We start from the raw sequence: 24,984 nt of genomic DNA on the forward strand, positions 1-24,984 counted from the left end.
TGTGGGAAGTACTGTTATAATTGATCGTCATTTTCAGATGAGAAAATAGCGCTGAAAAAGTAAAAATAATTTGCTCAAAGACAGCCAGGGCTAAAATCAGGTCTTTCTGATGCAGACCATGCTCTTCACTGCCACAAAGTTCCATGCTACTTTCTCTCCCTCTCCCTCCTCTCCTGTCCCTGCTACACACACACACACACACACACACACACACACACACACTAGGAGGAACAAATGAGATCATTCACATGAAAGCACTTATGCTTCTCAAATTTAAGGGACTGTGGTTTTTATCTAGGTTGACTGCTCAAGCTAAAAACTGGGAACCAGAAAAATGGACTGAAACTTGGGTTTCACTTCCAGACCAGAGTTGATCCTCTGAATTGATGAAACTGTACAGATTTCCCTCGATTGCCCCTGCTAACATGGATTTCCTTTCACTCAATTCCTAATGCAAATATTGCTGACCACTGTTTAGATGTTTACATGCTGCATTACATTGATATTTTACTATTTGGTATTTGTTCTAACTTGTCTCCAATCAATCAATTTCCTGTGGTTTATATAACCTCTTTGGTGGCTGTGATGGTTAGTTTTAGGTGCCAACTTGCCTGGATTAAGGGACACAGAGATAGGTAGTAAAGCATTATTCCTGAGCATGTCTGTGCGAAAGTTTCCAGAAGAGACTGGCATTTGAATCAGTAGCTGAGTAAGGAAGATCCCCTTCACCAGTATGGGTGGGCATCATCCCATCTGTTGAGGGCCTGGATAGAACAAAAAGACAAAGGAAAGATGGATTCAGTCTCTCTCCTGGGACAGCCATCTTCTCTTGGCCTCAGATAGCAAAACTCCAGGTTCTTGGCCTTCAAACTCCAAGACTTAACCAGCGGCCCCTCAGGTTCTTAGGTCTTCAGCCTCAGACTGAGAGTTACACCATCATCTCCTCTGGTTCTCAAGCCTTTAGACTCAAACTGAAACACACAATTGGCTTCACTGGTTCTTCAGCTTACAGACAGCAATTGTGGGACTTCTTAGCCTCCATAATTTATTTCCATAATAAATCCCCTCCTGTTTATCTACCTATCCATCCATCCATCCCATTGATTCGGTTTCTCTGGAAGACCCTAATACAATACATAAATTAAATATTTATTTTACTTTACTTTCGGGACCTAGCACCATGCCAGGCCCCTAGAAGACCCAGTAAAGATCTGTTGAATAAACTGTAAGAATGAACACACCACTACAAGTGCCAGGTCCTGGTCCTTTCAAACAACGTGGAGAAAACCCAGTTCCAGATTTAGGAATCAATACCATATGTCTGGCAAAGACTCTTTGCTTTTGCAAGTGCCTTCTTCTGTCCAGGCTTTTAGCACCCCTGGACTACAACAGAACTTTACTTTCTGGTGTTCTTAGTCTCCCTAACCTCTGCACTTCATATTATGTAGGCAGATAAAAACTCTGGTTACATATATTGCTGTGTGATGACCAAAAAAATTGTGGCTTAAAACTTTAATCATTTTCTTAGCTCACGGTTTCTGGCAGTCATGAATTCAGACAGGCCCTGGGACAGTTTGTCTCTGCTCCCCAGTGCTGGGGCCTCAGCTAGGAAGACTTTAAGGCTGGGAGAGATTTGATGCCGGGGAGAGACTCAATCACTGTGTAACCGAACACTCACTTCTTACAGAGTCCAATTGACAAGGGTGAGGTATAATAGAAAGACAGAATTTATTAACCAAAAATAGTAAAGGGAAAGCAATTGGATTCCTATCCAAATTAACGGCTTCTATTTTTAGGAAGAAGGCAGGGGCTTAAAAAGAGAAAACTTGATAAGGAAGGCATGCAAGAACTGGGCTGAGTACAATGTCTGTGTGTCTTATTCTAGTGGCTATCTTGGGTCCTGGTCCACCTGGACCCTGGGCTGATGGCATTTCAACAACAGCCAGGTTGTTAACTAGCTGCCTTGAAGTAATCTCTGGAACTTTGCAGCTGGGTCTCCAGACTTGGTCTGTGTGTCTCAGGATTGACCCCTGGAACTTCTAAGAAGACATAATTAGATACTAGTAGACAGTTAGATAAATGTGAAGGGAGTATATACAATGAGAAAGGGAGGGATGTGGACTCTAGAAAAGGTTTCTGCAGTTTGCTTCAAGGTTATATCTTTAAACCCAAGGAAAAGGGGAAAAATTTTTTTAATGCAGTTTGAAGCTAAGCTGCCTGGTTACAACTGGGTACTAGGATCATCTGGAGGAATCTTCACTCAGCTGTCTGGCAGGTGACACTGGGACTTCATCGAGGCTGTTGGCCAAACACCTCTCCATGTGGCCTTTGCTTCCTCACAGCATAGTGCCTGGGTCCCAAGAACGACCATCCCAAGAGGACAAGACAGAACCATATCACCATTTGTGATCTGCTCTTGGAAGTCACATGATATCACTTCCATTGTAGTCACAGGCTCACCCAGATTCAGAATAAGGGGACACAGAACCTCTCCGTGGGAACCATCTGTGTGGCGCATTGTAAGAGGAACATGTGGGATGAGAGATGTTGAGGGTTCATCATCCTAAAACATCACTTTAATCCTGTCTTCCCATTACTGACCAAAACAAATTCTGGCATTAAAGGCACTCTACACTTTGGCCTCAAATGCCTTTCCTTACTTGCTGTATTATCTCCTCCATTCAGATCAGACCGAACTACTCAGTCACCCACACTTGTCAGACTCATTCTTCTCTTGCCCTTTTTCTCAACTAATCCCTCTTTTGACCTGAGAAATTCTACCTCTCACTTAAAAGTGACTGTTCACTGAATTCTGCAGAATGAACTAAGGTGGCAGGCAGGGGCCCTCAGAGATGCCATAAGTTACACCACCTGAGGATGCTTTCAGAGCACCACCTGCGTGTGGCTCTTTGCCATCTTGCCTTGGCTCACTTCCCTGTGTGCTTGGAAAGTAGAGACGATAGGCGAGACCTCAAAATGCAACTTACTTCCAAGCTATCTCCTTTTCAAAGCCCAGATCCCCCAATAATTTTGCAGCCAACATGAAGAGGACAGTTTCTGCTCAATGGGCTCCTTTCTGGGAAAGACTGTGAGCAGATGGCTTCATATGAACCCAGATCTAGTCAACCTTTTAGCCTGAAAAAATCTAAAATGAATAGTAGATAGTTTACATACGGACCGAGGCTGAATGAGCAAAAAGGTGGAGAGATGGATAATGAACACAAACAATTATGACAATTTCAGTAAAGAAGATAAAATGGTGCGAGTATATGATGACGGTAGGGTATTGCTTTAACTATGCTGGTCAGGGAAATCCTTTCTGACTGGTGAAAAGCAGAGAAAGAGACCAAGGTGAAAATTCCCCCAAAAGTGTGAACCTCATCATAATTTTTTTAAATTTAATTTTTAGAGCCAGTGTCTTTCTCTGTCACCCAGGCTGGAGTGCAGTGGTGCGATCATAGCTCACCACAGCCTCAAACTCCTAGCCTCAAGCCATCCTCCTGCCTCAGCCTCCCAAAGCTGTGTAATTACAAGCGTGAGTCACCATGCCCGACCCTCATCATCATTTTTTTTTTTTTTTTTTTTTTTGAGATGGAGTCTCAGGCTGGAGTGAAGTGGCGCACTCTCGGCTCACTGCAACCTCCGCCTCCCGAGTTCAAGCGATTCTCGTGCCTCAGCCTCCCAAGTAGCTGGGATTACAGGCGTGCACCACACACCCGGCTAATTTTTGTAATTTTAGTAGAGACGGTTTCACCATGTTGGCCAAGCTGGTCTCGAACTCCCGACCTCAGGTGATCCACCCGCCTCGACCTCCCAAGGTGCTGGGATTACAGGCATGAGCCACCCAGCCTTCCTCATCATAATTTATATGTCCAAAATGTATGCATCAGCAGTAAAAGTGAAAGCCAGAATGAAAAAGGAAGGTGAGGAGAGGGGTAAAGTCTCATGTGGTCGGAACCATTTTGGGAAACAGGACAGGAATGATAGCAATTAAGAAGCCGGTCTACACTATTTGCTATCCTAGGTCTGAATAGTGAAGAGAAAGTGAAAGGAGAGCGCCAAGGGTAAGAGAAAGAAATTAGCTATTCCACCTCCTGGTTGGCTACTGTCTTCCTGTCCTCCTCCCCATGGCACAGCAACTCCTCCACCTGCTGAGGACCCTAGCCTAAGCTGCAGCGCCCCAGAGCCTCAGCACCCCGGCGCCCCAGCTCCCACGAGGGCGACCGGTTCTAGCTCCGCCCCTCATGGAGGACTTCCGCGTCCTCGGCCGTCCCGCCTCCCCCCCCCCAGCTGTTCTGCGCATGCGCGGGGGCCATATTAGCCGCGGTTATTTGGTGAGCGCTGGTGGTTTATTCTTCCGTGGAGTTAAGGGTTCCGTGGACATCTCAAGTCTTCAGGGTCTTCCATCTGGTGAGCCTTTGGCCCCTTGGGGCCCGCGGAAGCTTCGCCGCTCTCCCCTTGGGCGGGGGTCGTGAACGTCAAGACAGTCCCGGCCTGCAGTTGCCGCGGAGGAGCCGTGGGCACGATGACTCTGCACCGCCTCCTCGGTGACGGACCGGCCGCCGGGAATGGCCCCCGCCGGCCGCCGTCGGGGGCTTCCCAGTGCCAAGCCTGGACGCCGGGGCCCGCGAGGGGGCGGGCTGAGGGTGGGGGGTCTGTGGGCAGGACCGAGGAGTTGGGGCGGCTTCCGTCCTGGAGAGTTCGGTACGTGAAAGTTAGCTCTCCCGGAGGTGCCGGTGAACTCAAAATCGTGCTGTGCCCGGCGTCAGGCGTGGAGACAACAGAAAGTTGTGCTTACGCTCGAATCAGAAATCCTCGGCGAGTCTGTGTCCTCCCTGCTTTTCTGCTCTGTGCCGTCCTTACTTTGCACCTTCCTATTGCAATTACTTCAACCAGTTCGCTGCCCTCGGTCTCTCACCAGCCAGAGTGATCATTTAAAATGCCAATCAGTTCCTATGGGCCTTGGGAATCATTCAGAGGAGCCCCATTGGCTGAGAGATAAAATTCTGTTTTTACCTGGGCACGCGGGCTCTCCAGAATTTGATTCCAGCTTACCTTTCCAGTCTTGATTCCCTATATTCCAGTATTTGGAAATGTGGGTTTTGGACTGAGGCTTTACCAAATAACGCTGAGCACCCAGTATTGCCTTTTGCACGAATGGTACTGATGGTGCCCAAGATAACTGCCTCCACCCCCAAGTTCAGGACCCAGATCACTCTCCGGAGAAGGCCTCAGCCTCTTGACATGGCTTTCAAGGCTCTGCGTGATTTGGATACTCGCTTAGCTCTTATTTATATATTTTTAAAAACATCAGCAGTTTGTCTCATGCGCACTAAGCTATCCTGCCTCAGTACCCTTTGTTCATACTTTATGCTCTGTCTGGAATGCCCTTCCCTTCTTTCTTCCTCTGTTCTTTCTCTTAGACCCAAGGGTTCTCAGCCTTATTTCTGCCTCTCCCGTCTCTGATTTACTTTCATTTTCTGTATCGGTTTCTCAAAAAATACTTTCTTGATTTTTTCATCATCCCTTTTCCCACCCTACCCCCGGTTCCTCTTTCCACATTATAATCTATGACTGCCTGTCTCACCTAACTGCCAGTATTAGCTTTTCAGGACAGGAACTGGTTTTACACATTTTGGTATTCCAGCATCTAGCATAATGCCTGACACTTAGCTGAATAAAGGGAGTAAATAGATTTGTAAAGTCAGCAAATGCTTTTTAATTTGTGAATCTTATTTTAATGATGATCTGATTTTCTTTTTACAGGAACTATATAAAGTTCAGAAAATATGGTGAGTTAATACACATGCCAATAAACTGTTGCCTGATAAACCGTATTGCTTGTACTCAACTTACAGACTTGTGTGGGAAAATTGAAATAGAAGGAAAGCATTGAGAAGATGCCTTTTATCTTGTCAGTTTCCTCTCACCTATTGAACTTTGTATATACCAGGATAGGTTTTGTAAGATGATTTGTAGGCTTGCAGGACTTGGCTTACTTTCAGTGGGTAGGAGTCACTCATGTGTTTTTCCTTTGTAGTCTCGAAGATATGACTCCAGGACCACTATATTTTCTCCAGAAGGTAAAATAGAAATTGTTTAATCTGCCTCAAGTTTAAAAATAAATGTGTTAGACTTTTAGAAAAAAAAATTACAAACTATTTTTGGTAGTTGCAGAGTTCATCTTTTTTGTACTTTGAAGCAATTATGGTCACCAGGTTGATTATACCATAGAAGAGTGAAAGTGGAAATTTGTTTCTAGCTTGCTTCATTGCTAATTTCTTTTGGGCCGGTGGTGCAAGAGCACAGAGGAGAGTCTTGGCTTCTCACTGCTTTTGTTTTGTAGGTCGCTTATACCAAGTTGAATATGCCATGGAAGCTATTGGACATGCAGGCACCTGTTTGGGAATTTTAGCAAATGATGGTGTTTTGCTTGCAGCAGAGAGACGCAACATCCACAAGCTTCTTGATGAAGTCTTTTTTTCTGAAAAAATTTATAAACTCAATGAGTAAGTGAGATTTTAGGAAAGAGTTTAAAAAAAATCTCACTTTCTCACATAAGTGGGATCTATGTAATTTGGGAGGGCTCTTCCATGCGATGTGGTAGAATTGAAGTTGTGCCTTTATTTTGTTTGTAACCTCTTTGAGGCCTGGTACCATGTGTTACTCCTTTTAAGTGCAGGGCAAACACTTCGTGGAGAAACTAGCATTGTGTAATGATAAGAGTACAGACTTAGTAGTCACACAGATTTGGGTTCAACTCCAGGCTTCACCCATGCAGGCTATGTGACCTTGCACCAATTATTTAATTTCTTTGGGCCTCAGAGCCTCCTAAAGTGGTTGTGGCGGTTTAATGAAATAAAATGAATGAAATAAAATAGTATAGTGTCTGGCATTTAGTAGGCCCTCAAAGTATTGTCTAGAATAGCTACGCAGGATTTTGTTGAATTACACTGAATCTTACTAAAGAACAAGCCTCTTGGAGGTCTGGGAAGAATTTAGCCAAGCCTTGTACACTGTGTGAGATGTTTGTTATATTTGGGTGTGCAGAACTTTGCAGCTCATGGAGAGCTGGCCGTGCTAAGTAGAGACTTTCCCTTCAGTGGTGGTGAGCTTGGTAAATGCTGATTATCAGGGCCTTTTGATAAACTTGTCCAAAGTGGTGTCACCCCTCCACAGAGCCTCTGTTGGGTCCACTCAACAGCTGGCAGGCTTGGCTAGGCGTAGTCACAGGGCAAGTCTCAGCTATAAGAGAGCCAGGGCAGCCCTCAGGAAATAGGCCCAAAAAAATGAAATGCACCTCTAGTAGGAGCCTAGCCCTGTACTTCCTAAGCAGGCTTGTAAACTCTCCTGCCATTGTCCCCTGTCATCTCTATCAAGCCAAGCCTCAGGAAATGAATATTACTCAAGAGCAGTCTGTCTAGCAAAATCTTTTTTTTTTTTTGAGACAGATTCTTGCTCTGTCACCCAGGCTGGAGTACGGTGACGCCATCTTGGCTCACTGCAACTTCTGTCTCCCGGGCTCAAGTGATCCTCCCACCGCAGCCTCCCAAGTAGCTGGGACTATAGCTGTGCACCACCACACCCAGTTCGTTTTTGTATTTTTTGTTAAGATGGGATTTTGCCATATTGCCCAGGCTGGTCTTGATCTCCTGGGCTCAAGCCCTCCATCTACCTCGGCCTCCCAAAGTGCTGGGATTACAGGCGTGAGCCATTGTGGCAAGCCTATCTTTTTATTCTTTGTTGCTGAATCTTCTTGAGATTACATTAGCTTCTTGGCGTTAATTCTGTTATCCTATTCCAGGGTGGTAATGATAAATACATCTGTTAAAGAACTTAAAGGGTGCATTTGTTTATCTTTCATGTTGAATGACATCAAGTAAACGTCTCCTACAAAGATAAAACTTTTTTAGGTTTTTTCTGAAGGAAGTAGCTGTTGTGAAGCAAACGTAGTGAATTTCTGATAGAATTCTGTGCTTTTTAATACTTATAAACGCTCCTTGCAAGCATCTTCCCTGCTTACAGATCAATGTCTTTTTTCTTCAAGGGACATGGCTTGCAGTGTGGCAGGCATAACTTCTGATGCTAATGTTCTGACTAATGAACTAAGGCTCATTGCTCAAAGGTATGGTCATAAATAGCATAACTGATGATATAGAAATTAGTTTTGATGCTTCTTTTTTTTTGAGACAGAGTCTCACTCTGTCACCCAGGCTGGAGTGCAGTGGCGCCACCTCGGCTCACTGCAACTCCGCCTCCCGGGTTCAAGCGATTCTCTTGCCTCAGCCTCCCAAGTAGCTGGGACTACAGGCGTATGCCACCACACGCGGTTAATTTTTGTATTTTTAGTAGAGACGGGGTTTCACTGTGTTAGCCAGGATGGTCTCGATCTCCTGACCTCGTGATCCGTCCACCTTGGCCTCCCAAAGTGCTGGGATTACAGGCATGAGCCACTGCACCTGGCCTAGTTTTGATGTTTCTAAGGAGAGCCCACTTTTGTAAAGATTAAAGTCATTAAAAATCTTTGAATTGAAAATTACAGATTTTTTTCAACCAACTTACAAAATATTATTTACTATGAGAATATTCAGTTGTTGACTTGTTCCCTCCCCTTCAAATTACAAATGACTGTTAGGTTGTCCCCATGGCATAGATTGCTTTTCAGAGAATATTTTCCTTAGAGTTTGTGTTTTAGAGAAAACTACTAATGTGCCCATCTCTTTATCCTAGGTATTTATTACAGTATCAGGAGCCAATACCTTGTGAGCAGTTGGTTACAGCACTGTGTGATATCAAACAAGCTTATACACAATTTGGAGGTACTTAATTTTTTTGAAAATTTTATTCTAAAAAGTTAAGACATTTTATGAGTTATAACCCTTTTGAGGTAGTAAAAAATTGAAAATAGACCCTTTGTTTTAAATTAAATTTAATTTTTTTAATTGGCAAATAAGAATTGTACATATTCATGGGGTACCTAATGATGTTTCAGTACACATAATGATCAGATCAGGGTAAATGGCACATTCATCATCTCAAACACTTCTTTGTGTTGGGAGCCTTCCATATCCTTCTAGCTATTTGAAACGAATAAGTTACAGTTAACTATATTAATCCTACAGTGGTACAGAACACTAGAATTTCATACATTCTTGCTTCATGAATGAACGTGTTTCTCCACCATGTAGATTATCCTAGTTTTATTAATAGGATATTGAAAGTCCAAAACAACATTTTCAAATCTGGAAACTAACTGCTGTTTACATAATAATGAAATTCAGCACTGGTCCTTTGTCTATTCCCACTCCTGGCTGTGTCCAAGTCGTAGAAACAAAAGTGGAATTTGTAATGGAGCTTATCTATGGTAGCCAGAATACAAAACAGTTTATGAATGCTTAAGTTCACAGAGTAGGGTTTAGCTACATTCACTGAGCTCAGGTAACTATAGTGATACTAAATTTAGATTATTGATATGTTTGGCTTTTTTTCTTTGTTAAAGGAAAACGTCCCTTTGGTGTTTCACTGCTGTACATTGGCTGGGATAAGCACTATGGCTTTCAGCTCTATCAGAGTGACCCTAGTGGAAATTACGGGGGATGGAAGGCCACATGCATTGGAAATAATAGCGCTGTGAGTATTTTTGTTGTGCTATAAAATCTAGCAGAATGTCTAATAACTGCCATAATTTTGCTGTGGTGATGAATGTAAACGGTATTTTAAGATAGCTGCAACAACCTTAATGTGATATGGAAATATCTGTGATTTCTGTTGGTGACAGCCTTGCTGGTATAGTTAATATACCGGGGTTTGTTAACTACATTAATAAATGCTAATTTTCAGTTAAGAGTTGTGAAATTAGAAGTTGTGATTTTGTTTCACATCCTAGTTTACAGATCCCCTGAATTCTATGACAGACCCCTTGGGAGACTGAGGACCCCAGGTTAAAGACACACTTTATAGAGCATCAGTACTCCCTCTTCTCACTCCGTGCCATGTGTGCCCTCCCTGTCATCAAAATTATGTATATGGGCCAGGCATGGTGGCTCATGCCTGTAATCCCAACACTTTGGGAGGCCGAGGCAGGCAAATTGCTTGAGCTCAGGAGTTCGAGACCAGCCTGGGCAACATAGCAGAACCCCGTCTCTACAGAAAATACAAAAATTAGCTGGGCAGCATGGCATGTGCCTGTAACCCTAGCTACCCAGGAGGCCAGGGTGGGAGGGGAACACCTGAGCCTGGGGAGACTTGAAGATACAGTGAGCTGAGATCATGCCACTACACTCCAGCCAAGGCAACAGAGTGAGCCCCTGTGTCAAAACAAACAAACAAAAAAAAGTTGTTTATGCTTGTAATGCCAATAATAATTCAGGCATTTTTCTTCTAGATCAATTCATGTTTCTAAAAAATGTAAAAACTTAAAATTCTATGTTGATTCGTGTTTTATAGGCAGCTGTGTCAATGTTGAAACAAGACTACAAAGAAGGAGAAATGACCTTGAAGTCAGCACTTGCTTTAGCTATCAAAGTACTAAATAAGACCATGGATGTTAGTAAACTCTCTGCTGAAAAAGGTAATTCATATCCTGTCCTTTAATTCTTTCGACTGAGTGAGGGAGATTAGCAGCTGTTAAGATTTTTTTTTTTTTTTTTTTTTGAGATGGAGTCTCACTGTGTTGCCAGGCTGGAGTGCAGTGGCACAATCTCGGCTCACTGCAACCTCCACCTCCTTGGTTCAAGTGATTCTCCTGCCTCAGCCTCCCGAGTAGCTGGGACTACAGGCTCGCGCCACCACGCCCAGCTAATTTTTGTATTTTTAGTAGAGACGGGGTTTCACCATGTTGGCCGGGCTAGTCATGACCTCCTGACCTCAGGTGATCCTCCCACCTCAGCCTCCCAAAGTGCTGGGATTACAGGCGTGAGCCATCGCGCCCAGCCAGCAGCTGTTAAGATTTTAACATGTCATCCTAGTTCATTGAAACAGCAACCTTACGAATTAGGTGATGTTATCCCTGTCTTCTAACTGAGGATGCTAGGGCTTAATGAGGTTAAGTGAGTTGACCAAGATCAACATTGGTAAATTGTGGAGTCACAATCTCACACTGTATTCCAAACTTAAAGGCTTGATACTGAGCAATCTCATTACTCACAGACAGACATCCTCCACTGTGCTACTTTTAGTTAACAGTTACCAGGTCTTCTCATCAATGATATCTTTGCTTGTGTGTATGTATGATAAAGCGTATGTATGTAGTTATAGATTTATACATAGGTTTGGTATACTTTACCAGAGATGCAACTTTTGCATGGGTTGTGATACCCTCTCCTGTTCTTCTTAATCTACTAATGTCTTATTTTAAGCTCATGTTAGCAATTCCAAATACCTTGTTCACCTTAAGCTACATGACTATATAAAAGAATATTTCAGTCGAGCGTGGTGGCTCACGCCTGTGATCCCAGCACTTTGCGAGGCTGAGGCGGGTGGATCACCTGAGGCCAGGAGTTCCAGACCAGCCTGGCCAACATGGTGAAACCCCATCTCTACTTAAAATACAAAAATGAGCCAGGCGTGGTGGTGCATCCCAGGTTCAAGGAGAATCACTTGAACCTGGGAAGCGGAAGCTGCCGTGAGTTGAGATCATGCCACTGACTGGCGACAGAGAGAGACTCTGTCTCAAAAAAAAAAAAAAAAAAAAAAAATTTCTAAATGTTTTTCAGAAATTGTGGTAAATTAACATGTTGCTTTATGTTAGGACAGTTTAGCTCCTGGTGTTCCTTAGAAAATGCCATATACGGCCAGGCACATTGGCTCACGCCTGTAATCCCCAGCACTTTGGGAGGCCAACTGAGGTGGGTGGATCACCTGAGGTCAGGAGTTCAAGACCAGCCTGGCCAATATGGTGAAACCCCCGCCTCCACTAAAAATACAAAAAATTAGCTGGGCGTGGTGGCGTGCGCCTGTAATCCCACTACTCAGGAGGCTGAAACAGGAGAATCGCCTGAACCCAGGAGGCGGAGGTTGCAGTGAGCCGAGATCGCACCATTGCACTCCAGCCTGGACAACAAGAGCAAAACGCCATCTCAAAAAAAAAAAAAAAAAAAAGAAAATGTCATTTACATGCAGATTGTCCTCTTTTGTCTACTTCCACCCAATTTCAAGGAAACACTACTCAGTTTCCCCAGTACAAAAAAATTCCTTCCCCTTTAGGTATCAGTCTGCTTTTCTTGGCCATTTCATGCCCTTTTTTTTTTTTTTAAGAGACTTGAAAAGTCCATAAAAAATAAGCTATTATTACCAGTTGAAGATTCTGGCTGAGCCCTCAGAGGTTCCAACAGTTCCGTCTAACCAGCACAGCTAATAGCAGGCCAGCAATAGCAATTGGTCGATTATACTTTTTCTAAGGGAGTGACAAAATGGCTGAGGAGATGATATTTAAGTAAAAATTATAATTAAAACATTACAAGATCAAAAGTATATTGTTCTCATAAAAGGGAATAATAAGTATAAAACATAGGAGAGTGCTGAACTAACGTTTCAATGATGTGGCGAGCATAAACCATGAGTGCCTATTAAGTTTCTCTGCTAAGTATGCCTGCCTGCCTGCAATACAAATAAATGTATGTGTTTGTTTTTAGTGGAAATTGCAACACTAACAAGAGAGAATGGAAAGACGGTAATCAGAGTTCTCAAACAAAAAGAAGTGGAGCAGTTGATCAAAAAACACGAGGAAGAAGAAGCCAAAGCTGAGCGTGAGAAGAAAGAAAAAGAACAGAAAGAAAAGGATAAATAGAATCAGAGATTTTATTACTCATTGGGGCACCATTTCAGTGTAAAAGCTGTCCTACTCTTCCACACTAGGAAGGCTTTGACTTTTTTTAACTGGTGCAGTGGGAAAATAGGACATTACATACTGGATTGGGTCCTTGTCATTTCTGTCCAATTGAATATTGTAATGATGATGGTTACTCTTCATGGACATCTTAATCTTCCACACACATCCCCTTTTTTTGGAATAAAATTTGGAAAATGGAAATGAAGGAATAAATTCTCTGTAGCAGTAATTGTTAAATATACAAAAACTGACAGGGCGATTACCTTTTGCACGCTGTGGCTTACAGTCTTTTCACAAAGATGGGCACATTCCTCAGGCTGGCCAGATTATTCATTTCTGTCTGCGCGGATTGGTTTGGTTTGAGAATGAACACGTGAGCTGAACAAAGCCAGAATTGGTGTGTGGGTGTGGATCTCGCAGCTAGGACTGAGGCTGCCCATAGGCAGCAGCTCAAGCTGCGTGGAAGATGAGGTGTAGAAGTTAAGGCCGCAGAGGAAAAGTGGAACCAAGAGATGAGAACAGTTACGTGTTGGCTGAAGGGAGCTCTGCTGCTGGGCTTTGTTCAACCTGAGTTCCCTTGGGTGTCTGTGGCTTCATGACAGAAGTGATATGGGGCAGCGCTACTTAATGCATAGCCATGGTGCTTTAGCATCACCTATGCAGATTCTGATGTCCCATCCCAGATCTACTGAATTAAAATCTCTGAGGGTGGAACCCAGTAATCTGTTTTAACAAGCTCTGCATGTGATTCTTAGGAATGCTGAGTAAAACTTTAAGAAGTTTTTGTTGCATATTAGAATCACCTAGGAAGCTTTTGCAACTTGTAAGCATGCTGTATCAATTAACTCAAGCGCTGTGGTGGAACCCAGCTAGTAACGTTTCTTAAACTCTTCAGGTGATTTCCATCAGCTGGGATGCGTGCATTGAGCCATCATTTACCCTTCTCTTAGCTGTTGTCAATCAAATATGGGATCCCAGTCTAATTCCTCATTGTAGATTTTCTTAAGGCAGCTCCCTGCAGTTTTCTGTATAGGCTAAAGTATTTCCAAGCCCTATTTGCAGCACTTTTTTGAAGTTCTAAATTAGTCTCTTACTCTGTACAGCTGGTTCTTATTGTTTTTGGTAGTTATGTTCTAAAGTCACCACAAAAACTAACAAATACTGAACTCTTGCACCTAGGGGAAGTACTGGGTTAGGGTCCTACAAGCCACTGGTCACATTTTAATCAACTGATCAGTACATAACCTGTTTTTTGTGTATTTCTACTTAAAGACACCTTTTTAAATGTATATTATGGATTCATTAACATAGAACTCAGCCAACAGCTCTTTACCTGAATGTTTTGTTTTGTTTTGTTTTTTGAGACTGGGTCTTGTTCTGTCACCCAGGCTGGAATACAGTGGCGTGATCATATTTCACTGCAGGCTGAAACGGTCTTCCTGCCTTGACCTCCCAAAGTGTTGACATCACAGCCCTCTTATGCTTAGGAACAACACTAAACAGTGTTTTTTTCGTAGAGACGGTGAGCATGGAAGGTCTCACCATGTTTCCCATGCCGGTCTCGAACTCCCGGGGTCAAGGGATCCTCCTGCCTCAACCTCCCAAAGTGCTGACATCACAGCCCTCTTGTGCTTAGGAACATTAAACAGCACTTCAGCACTACACCTGGGTGCCATTTGAAATCGTAAAATCACTAAGAAAAATGCAAAAATAAATGGCACAAGGTAGACTGCAGGAACACTTAACAGTGTGAGAGCTGAAACAAGAATGCAGAGTGTCGCCTTGCTCAACCTCAGCTGGGAACATGTGCGTCTGGGTACTCAAAATTTTCACCACTCTGCATGTCAACAAATGACTAAAAGTACCACAAGTATTGGTTTGGGGGTTACATGTACATTTTATGAGAATGCAAATTTTGCAAATTCACAAGTACAGAATCAGCAAGTAGTGAAGATGAATGGCACATCTTCACCCTCCAGTCTTGCTACACCCAGAGGTCGAGGTAGTCAATAAATCTTATTAACTCTGTCTCCAGAATTTACCCAGAATCCAGCCACTTTCCACTGCAGGAACGCTGGTCCAATTCACCATTATCTCTCACTTGGACTATTGCAACAGCCTCCTAACTGGTCTCCCTGCCTCTACTTCATTCCCCACAGTCAATTCTCCAGCAGCAGCCACAGTGATCCTTTCAAAATGTAAAACGGTGCTACTGCACGGTCTTGGCTCAAAACTCTCCAGTGGCTTCCCATCTTGCTCAGTAAAAGTCAGATTCTTTGTACTGGTTCACGAGGTATCCTGTATTCTGGCCTTGTGCTACCTTCCATGTGCTTCCTTCCTCATTCATCCAAATGAGCCTTCTCATCATTCTGTGAATGTGCTAAGCTCCCCTCGCATCACTTGCCAATCCCTCTGCCTTGGGAATGCTCTTCCTAGGTATCTATTGCCCATTCCCTCATCTCCAGGTCTCTGCTTGCATGTCACCTTTTTGGGGGTACTTCTGTAAAGGAGCAATCTCTTTCCCCTGCACCCTCACATTTTCTATTCCCCATACATACCCTGTTGAGTTTTTCTCCATAGCACTCATCACCAGCTGGCATATTTGTTTCTTGTCTCTCTCCACTGGAATACAGACTTCCAGAGCAGTACTTTGTTTTCATTCAATAGTTGTGTCTCAGTACCTAGAACAGAAACTGGCACATGTTAGCCAACAAATAAATACTGATTAATGAATAAATACCCTGGATATGCTGATGTGAAATCCTAAAAAATACCTGCTTTCCATCCAGATCAGTAGCACTGGTGGATTTTCTGTATCCTGACTACCCCTTCAACATTCGCCTAAAGCTAGGACAACTTCTTCAAAGGCAATAGTGGATAAGAGAGCCTGGTATAGTTTGCTGCCACATTAGGAAAGTCTTCAGAATTTGACCCTGACAACAGGCAAATTTCAACGTATTCATCTTTTTGTTGAAATAAATTCATACCATGAGGAAAAGCAAAAGATAGGAGGTGAGGCAAAGGCTACTCTTTAACCGTGAGTTTTTTTCCCTGCGATGGGGTTTGGCTGCCTAGTCTAGATTCTCACGCTAGCCCCACTTTCCTCTGCTCTGTGGCATATTTTTAACCTGAGTTGCAGGACGGTTGGTTTCCAGAGTGTTGCCTGATGCATCCCAAATGCTCCCTTAGCAATACACATCTGAACAGGGGCCCATCACTAATAGCAAGCATTTCATTAATCTGAGCAAAACTCATGGGTTTTCACAGGGACCCTACCAGCTCAGAAGCACCTTGATATAAATAAGTAGAAAACCAAAGACAGCTAAGTTTTAAATCTTGAGTCAAAACTTTAAAATCAAAGTCAAGTTGATTTCATTTTGGTGAGCTTTCAAATCATGCTTTTAAAAATAAACTATGTAAAAAAATCATGTACTCCTGTGTATAATTTTACCTCTGGCGTTTTTTCCTAATCAGAAAATAAAGGAAGACTCTGGAATTTGTACAGTCTAGCACTTTGAAAGTTCCATGAGAATATTTGTTTTAGCAGTGCAAAAATATTCCATACTCTGAAAAACAAAACCAGAAAGTTGATTCATTCCTTTATTGGACACTTACCATGTTCCTGATCATTTTAGGTGGTGGGGATACATGGATAAGACATGTCCTCGGCTCTTGCAGCCTTGCAGGAAAAGCAGATAATCCACAACAATATTGTGGAGGAGTGCTAAACTCCAGGTAGCTGTGTGCTGAAGGGTAGGGAGTAAAGGCAGAAGGAACCGCACGTGCAAAGGCTTGGCAATGGGAAAGCTTCACAGTAGCTAAGCAGAGCTAGAGCACAGCTTGCTGGGGGAAATAAGAGATGAGGTTGGAAATGTGCACTAGGATGAGAAGACAGCTTTGCAGGTCTTGAAGTTTGTGCTCTATGCAATGCAGAGGCAGCTGAGATTTTTTAGTGAATGAGAAAAACAATTACTCTGACTTGTTTAGAACAATGATTCTGGGAGCCCAGAAGATGGACTAGGTGGGAAGAGACAGAGTGAGTTAGGAGGCTACTGAAATAGGCAAGGAAGGATGAGGGTGTAAGACTGTAGTAAAGGGAACAGAGAGGAAGGGAAGCTACCACGGAGTGACGGAGGAGAGAGAAAGAGGAAGGGATTACAACGGCATCAAATGCAAGTAGTCACAATCTGATCTAAAAAAGCGCTCAGTGAACATGATGAACTACTCTTAAAATTTCCTAATGTCTTTTTTGTTACTATTGTTATAACCTGAAACCAATTAGAGTTAATATCCCTAGTAGGGAAGAATTCTGTAAACAACATTGTATGTCACACATCAGGGTAAACCCACGTCAAATGCTTTTTTCCCCTTCTTCTTCCAGGTATCATTCATTTGTATTCTTGCATGCACTGTCTGATCATCTTTTTTGCCCAATTTCTATCAGATAATTTAACTTTCTATAAATTCATTTATGAGCTCTTTTAAAGATAGTTCTTTGTCATCTGTGTTGCATTTTTTTTCATTGTAGCATTTGCATTTTTATTTTGTTTTTGATGCTGATGTACCCAAAGGTTGTTTTGTGTTTATGTAGACAAAGCTATCATTTAAAGTTCTTGTTAGTACAATGCACATAAAAATATTCCCCATGCTAAAGTACGTCAACATTATTCTAGTAAATTTGTGGTTTAATCATCTTTATAATACACAATTTGCAAAATATAATTGTGAATCTATTTTTAAAAGCAGTATTTAATCATGAAACTTTAATTCAGTTGTTCAGACTACTTGGGAATTTTCCATTCTTGATTGAATTTAGAATTACATGAAATGATAGTAAAATAAATTTCTCTATTTATTTTTGTTATTTTTTGGTAACAGCCTTACTGAGATACAGTTCACATACCATACAATTCACCCATTTAAAACATACATTTCAATGGCTTTCTCTATACTCCTAGGGTTGTGCGACCATCACCGCAATCGATTTAGAACATTTTCATCACCCCAAAAATAAAACTCCACACACTTCTTAGACATCACTCCCAAATCACTGCCCAGACCTAGGCAACCACTCATCTACTTACTGTCTCCACGTATTTGCCTATTATGGACATTTCCTGTAAATGGAATCATACAATATGTGATCCTTTGTGTCTGGCTTCTGTCACTTAGTGTAATGTTTACAGGGTTTATCTATGTTGTAGTGTGCATCAGTAATTTGTTTACTAGATTAGAGAAAAAAAGCAGCGATTTATTATTTTTCTTCCATTGTATGGTTATACTACATTTTGTTTATCTACTCATTGGCAAAAATATGAGTTATTTCTACTCTTAAGAATAATGCTGCTATGAACACCCATGTACAAGTTTTTTGTGTGGACATACGTTTTCATTTATTTTGAGTATACACCTTGAAGTAGAATTTTTGGCTTATTTTAAAATCCATCTTTATGCCACACATTAACATTAGTGATAGGGATTTTTAAAAGAATCTACTTTGCCCTATTTTCTCCTATAAGAACCCAAGAGAAATGGGAAATGGGTTGACTATTTGAGTAAATGTATATGAATCTGTTAGTTATAGAAGTAGGTCTCACAGTTGGAGAGGATTTTCACTTCCTTTCATCTTGGCAGGAAGAATGTTTTCTCTAAATTTCTTTATACTTAACACTAGAGAGGCCAAGTCTTTGATTCTGTACCTAAGAGCCTTATGTAATAACCTTCTCTGAAATTTTAGGAATCACATGGAATGGGAGAATCCAGGGTAAATTGTCTTCTGAGTCCTAAACAATCTAATAACTTACTTTTTCTGATTAGGAAAGCAATGCATGATCACTTTGAAAAATACACAGTGAATAAAATAAAAATCACCCATAATATCTTGTCCAGAGTTAGCCACTATTAACTTATCTCAGTGGCCCAGTTTAGATGCTGAACGAGTATATCGGTAACCTTCAGCAAATTATAGGCAAGCTATTTTAAAATACTGTTTTATTTTATTTTTTTTTTGAGATGGAGTCTTGCTCTGTCACTCAGGCTGGAGTGCAGTGGCACAATCTCAACTCACTACAACCTCCGCCTCCCGGGTTCAAGCAGTTCTCCTGCCTCAGTCTCCCAACTATCTGGGATTATAGGCACCCGCCACCATACTCAGCTGTTGTTTTTTGGAATTTTTAGCAGAGAGGGGGTTATACCATGTTGGCCAGGCTGGTTTCAAACTCCTGGCCTCAAGTGACCCATCCGCCTTGGACTCCCAAAGTGCTGGGATTACAGGCGCGAGCCAACGCCCCCAGCCTAAAAATACTCTTAAAGGAGAAATGTAAAAATACTTTTTCCTTCTAATTGCTTTTCTTTTCTTTTTCCTTTTTTTTTTTGAGATGAAGTCTCGCTCTTTTGCCCAGGCTGGAGTGCACTGGCACCATCTTGGCACACTGCAACCTCCGCCTCCCAGGTTCAAGCCATTCTCCTGCCTCAGCCTCCTGAGTAACTGGGATTACAGATGCACACCACCATGCCTGGCTAATTATGTTATTTTTAGTAGAGACGGGGTTTCTCCATGTTGGTCAGGTTGGTCTTGAACTCCTGACCTCAGGTGATCCACCCACCTCGGCCTCCCAAAGTGCTGGGATTGCAGGCGAGAGCCACTATGCCCAGCCTCTAATTGCTTTTCTAAAGTGTTTTGCAGCCTTAGAAAGCCCCATTTCTCTTTAGAGCAGAGTAGAAGCTATCATTTGTTGATTAAACAGTAAGTGTCAGCTACATTATAAATGTTAGTGCTAATTCTCACAACAACCTTGTAAACCCTTGAGGGCCTACTCTGTGCTCAGTGATTTAGAGGCAATCTCTCTATTGTGTAGTTGAGGAAACCAAAGATCAGAAAAGGTGAGTAATTTGTGCCAAGTCACACAACTCCAGTGCCATCATTCCATGCAAGCCATCACTACCATCCCGTGCCTGGACTTCTATAATAGCTGCCCATGGCCGGGCACGGTGGCTCACGCCTGTAATCCCAGCACTTTGGGAAGCCGAGGCGGGCGGATCATGAGGTTAGGAGATCGAGACCATCCTGGGTACCACGGTGAAACCCTGTCTCTACTAAAAATACAAAAAAAGTAGCCGGGCATGGTGGCACGTGCCTGTAGTCCCAGCTACTCCAGAGGCTAAGGCAGGAGAATTGCTTGAACCCGGGAGGCGGAGGTTGCCGTGAGCTGAGATTGCACCACTGCACTCCAGCCTGGGTGACAAAGCAAGACTGTCTCAAAAAGAAAAGCTGCCCGTGCTTGTTCCCCTCCAACCTATTCTCCCCTTCACTGCTTAGAGGGATCTTCTTAATATGTCAATCGGAGCACATGAACACATGTCTTAAACCTTGCATAGGTTTCCCATCAGAGAACTTCCCCAATTTACTGTGAAGCTAATGCAGCTTAAGATTCAAGCCTCTTCGTTTGCATGGCTCCTTCCAAGGCCCTGGGAAGGACCCTAATAACGTATTCTTATGCTCATATGCAAAATATTTTTTTTTGTTTTTGGAGATGGAGTCTCACTCTGTCACCCAGCCGGAGTGTAGTGGCACAATCTTGGCTCACTGCAACCTCTGCCTCCCGGGTTCAAGCAATCCTCCTGCCTCAGCCTCCCGAGTAGCTGGGATTATAGGTGCACGCCACCATGCCCAACTAATTTTTTTGTATTTTAGTAGAGACGGAGTTTCACCATGTTGCCCAGGCTGGTCTCGAACTCCTGAACTCAGGCAATCTGCCTGCCTTGGCCTCTCAAAGTGCTAGGATTACAGGCGTGAGCCACCGTGCCTGGTCGCAAAATATCTTTTAACAGCAGTTGAGAAGCACTACCGTTTGTTTCTGGACAAATTTCTCCTCCCTTTGGAAGACGTTGGAGTGGTGATGGGTGTAATGGAATATGTTAATTCGCAGTCACTTTCATGTGTAGTGAGCTTATTTTTAACCATTCCAGTGTAGAAATGGCTTCGGGATGTTTCCTATCACCATTGTGCCAACTCACCTGGCATCAAGACAAGAAGATGCAGGGACAGAGGTTGTGTCACCACGTGAACTATGTTTTCTATGGTGCCCATCATCGGAAGTTTATGAATACTGGAGAGAGAAACAAGGCTTGAAATGTATGGAGTCAGAAGCTAGTCTATGATAAACGCTTCCAGTCTCCAGATGTAGAAAATTATAAGCTAAGGATTCAGTTCTCATCAATACCAAAACAGGAAGGGGGAAAAGTACTATACGATGTCAGGCCGTTAGTCAAACTATCATTTTCTTTTTTTTTTTTCTTTTTTTTTTTTTTGAGATGGAGCCTCACTCTTGTCGCCCAGGCTGGAGTGCAGTGGTGCGATCTCGGCTCACTGCAAGCTGCGCCTCCTGGGTTCACATCATTCTCCTGCCTCAGCCTCCCGAGTAGCTGGGACTACAGGCGTCCGCCACCATGCCTGGCTAATTTTTTGTATTTTTAGTAGAGACGGGGTTTCACCTTGTTAGCCAGGATGGTCTTGATCTCCTGACCTCGTGATCTGCCCGCCTCGGCCTCCCAAAGTGCTGGGATTACAGGCGTGAACCACCATGCCCGGCCCAAACTATCATTTTCTAGTTACTGTGATGTTTGTCAACTTTTACAAAATTTGTTCTGGCTTTGAGTGTTGTGGTCCAAAAAATAATGTAATTTGTTGAAAATTTTTTTGTTCTAAGTAAATATCCAATTTCACACGCAATTTCACATTTGTACTATCATATTCTTTTTCTGTTTGTAGAGATAGGGTTTTGCTATGTTGCCCAGGCTGAGGCTTGACTTTAACTCCTGGGCTTAAGCGATCCTCCCTCCTCAGCCTTCCCAGTAGCTGGGACTACAGGCACGTGCCACCACACCTGGCTTGTATTTTCATATTCTTTGCTTAAAGAGGACTCCTTCCCACCTGCCCAAATAATACAATCTTCAATATAAACCGGAATTAGCCCCTGTTTTCCATTGTCCTCCTATCTTGTCGAGAATCTGTACCTGATTCCTCTCTGCCCCTCCCTCTCACAAACTTCTTTATTCTTTTTTTTTTTTTTTTTTTTTTTGAGAGACAGGTTCTCTGTCACCACAGCTGTGGTGCAATCATAGTTCACTGCAGCCTCAACCTCCCGGGTTCAAGTGATACTCCCATCTCAGCCTCCCAAGTAGCTAGGACCACAGGTGTGCCCCACCACATTCGGATAATTTTTATTTTGTTTTTAGTAGAGATGAGGTCTCACTATGTTGCCCAGGCTGGTGAACTCCTGAGCTCAAGTGATCCTCCTGCCTTGGCTTCCCAAAGTGCTGAGATTACAGGCATGAGCTACTGTGCCTGGCCGTAGCAAGCTCTTTTCTACCAAAGGGTCTTTAGCTAGATCACCCCTGTATCTGGAATGCTCTTCCCCTCCATCCTGCATGACTGCCACTTTCTCCATCTTCTGTCCTAACTCAGGTTTCCTTGTCAGGAAGGCATTTCCTGACCACCTGATTAAAAGTAAAATCCCGTACCCCCCACTGCATCAATTTCTAGTTATTCCTCAATAGTTTTTTTGTTTGTTTTTGTTTTTGAGACAGAGTCACACTCTGTCGCCAGGCTGGAGTGCAGTGGCACAATCTTGGCTCACTGCAATCTCTGCCTCCCGGGTAGCTGGGATTACAGGCATGTGCCACCACACCCAGCTAATTTTTGTATTTTTAGTAGAGATGGGGTTTCACCATGTTGGCCAGGATGGTCTCCATCTCCTGACCTTGTGATCTACCTGCCTAGGCCTTCCAAAGTGCTGGGATTACAGGCGTGAGCCACTGCACCTAGCCCTCCTCAATAGTTCTTATCAAATTCTGAAATTATCTTGCTTGTTTTTTGTTATTGTTTTTTTTTTAAAGACAAGGTCTTATGTTTTTTTTTAAAGGCAAAGTTTATTTTTATTTTTTTTTTGAGATGGAGTTTTGCTCTTGTCACCCGGGCTGGAGTGCAATGGCGCACTGTCTGCTCACTGCAATCTCCACCTCCTGGATTCAAGCGATTCTCCTGCCTCAGCCTCCCAAGTAGCTGGGATTACAGGCACATGCCCCCACGCCCAGCCAATTTTTGTATTTTTTAGTAGAGATGGGGTTTCACCATGTCAGCCAGGTTGGTCTTGAACTCCTGACTTCAGGTGATCCACCCACGCCAGCCTCCCAAAGTGCTGGGATGACAAGCCTGAGCCCCCGCGCCCAGCTTTGTTTACTTGTTTATTGTTTGCGTTCCTTCCCAAGGCAGTACTTTCCAAGAATGCAGGGACATTAACTATCATGTTCACTGCATCATTCCTAGAATTTGGTATATACATGAGTTGTTTCTTAAATATTTGTTGAACGAACGAATGAATAGCTGGGAGTGACAGCAAAGATTCAAACTTATGTTTATCTGACTCCACAAATCAAAGGCTGTGCGATTCCCAATATGCCAAGAGCTCTCTGTATTTCCCAATCTATTATCCCATAGAGCATTGAGAAGATCATGTGTGTGTGTTAGAAACACAAGCAGTTTCAATTCTGGTTCACCAATGACTGAGAAGATCAGATATAATCAAGGATCAAAATACCCTTTTCCATACAGGTGACTTCAAGTATTCTTCAGTTCTCAAAAAATTTAAAACACCTAAAATTAATCAGCCATGTTCTAGAAGAGCAAGGAAAGATTGTGTCTTGTGTGAGACAGCTGTGGAACTGGAAATTACTAAATGATTTCCAATTTTAAGAGATTTGGATCAGGTGGCTTAGAATTAGATTAAAGATAATCAATTCCCTGGAACAATCAATGCCATACATAACTCAATCTTCAGAAGGAGCTTTTTCTATTGCTGAGAGGTTGCTCATCTGGTCTTGTTTCTTATCCCTATAGAAACCTTGATGTCAATTAGTATTCCATGGGAAATGAAGCTAGATGAGAAAGTGAACCCTTGCTAAATAAATTAGAAGGAACGATAATTAAAGCAGAGATTCCAAACCGTATCAGAGAAGCAGCTCTATCTTCATTTTACCATCACTTCCCTAAAAGCAATATATGGCAGTTTACAAATTACACATGGAAATGAAATATATTTAATTTTGGATTTTTTGTGCTTTTGAAGATCAGAATTTTATAATATCTCTTGACTGAAGGGGAATTAATCTGGGAACAAATAATTTGGCAATCAATACATTAAATTCTAAGATGGCAGTTCTCCTGGTCTATAGCCACAAATATCTGGAATATTTGTGGTCTAAACCTGCAGTATAATTTGTACTTTGGATTCACTTCTGGTATACATGGCAGTGTCTATAAATACCTCTCATGTCCAGAATAGAAAGCCTGAGGGAGAGATAGAGGCTAGATATTTGATATTAGAAAAATATTCCAATTCTACCTTTTGCACAGAATTGAATATTTGTAATTGTATCTTGTAGATATCAAATTAAAAGCATAAGTTTCATTTTAACATTTATAATAGTATATCATCTATGGAGAACAGACAATACATATTTATATTACACACATTTATGTATTCCTAATAAGGTGTCTTTATTTAGTAGACAAATGTTGAACTTTTGCATATTAAAAATTATTACTCTACTCAAGGACTTTATGGAAATTCATATTTGTCTTAAAAAGAAAAATTATTTTATAATGTAATTCATCACTCCCAGATTTAAAAGCTTTCAACAATTAGGGGACATGGGATATTGTATTGCACTTTCTTAAAATAAAAAACAGTATCTTCATTTTTAACAGAATGTTTTGTAGGCCAGGTGCGGTGGCTCACGCCTGTAATCACAGTAGTTTGGGAGGCCGAGGCAGGCGGATCACCTGAGGTCAGGAATGCGAAACCAGCCTGGCCAACATGGTGAAACATCTCTGCTAAAAATACAAAATTAGCCAGACGTGGTGATGCATGCTTGTAATGCCAATACTTGGGAGGCTGAGAAAGGAGAATCACTTGAACCTGGGGGGTGGAGGTTGCAGTGAGCTGAGATCGCGCCATTGCACTCCAGCCTGGGCAACAAGAGTAAAACTCCATCTCAAAAAAAAAAAAAATGTTTGGTAGCTGAATTGCCATTTCCTTGTTAACATGTGTTTTTCTATTGGTAATTGAACCTGTGACATTGTGTGATATATATGC

At 42.4% G+C, this 24,984-nt stretch overlaps 2 protein-coding genes across 4 annotated transcripts in view; both read left to right on the forward strand.

Moving 5' to 3' along the window:
• The window catches only part of HYKK (hydroxylysine kinase), a 31,959-nt gene extending 27,739 nt beyond the window's left edge, over positions 1-4,220 (forward strand). Inside the window, exon 5 of the mRNA XM_054450879.2 lies at positions 299-4,220. Coding sequence (XP_054306854.1) covers positions 299-303 — 5 coding nt within the window. The 3' untranslated portion in view covers positions 304-4,220. The remainder of the gene's footprint in view (positions 1-298) is intronic.
• Positions 4,221-4,302: 82 nt separating this feature from the next.
• On the forward strand, positions 4,303-13,042 carry PSMA4 (proteasome 20S subunit alpha 4). Of its 3 annotated transcripts, XM_054450880.2 has the most exons (9): positions 4,321-4,410; positions 5,767-5,792; positions 6,041-6,083; positions 6,347-6,509; positions 8,048-8,125; positions 8,731-8,819; positions 9,500-9,630; positions 10,447-10,570; positions 12,633-13,042. In XM_054450880.2, the coding sequence occupies exons 2-9, from the start codon at positions 5,790-5,792 to the stop codon at positions 12,785-12,787; spliced, it is 786 nt and encodes a 261-aa protein (XP_054306855.1). In that variant the 5' UTR covers positions 4,321-4,410; positions 5,767-5,789; the 3' UTR covers positions 12,788-13,042. The 3 variants fall into 3 exon arrangements, with proteins under 3 accessions (XP_063508883.1, XP_054306855.1, XP_063508882.1); XM_063652813.1 differs by lacking the exon at positions 6,041-6,083 and having other exon boundaries at positions 4,303-4,410; XM_063652812.1 differs by lacking the exons at positions 4,321-4,410; positions 6,041-6,083 and adding an exon at positions 4,639-4,704.
• Positions 13,043-24,984: the final 11,942 nt, after the last annotated feature.

This window comes from Pongo pygmaeus, chromosome 16 (genome assembly GCF_028885625.2).
Source record: "Pongo pygmaeus isolate AG05252 chromosome 16, NHGRI_mPonPyg2-v2.0_pri, whole genome shotgun sequence".
Classification (NCBI taxonomy): Eukaryota; Metazoa; Chordata; class Mammalia; order Primates; family Hominidae; genus Pongo; species Pongo pygmaeus.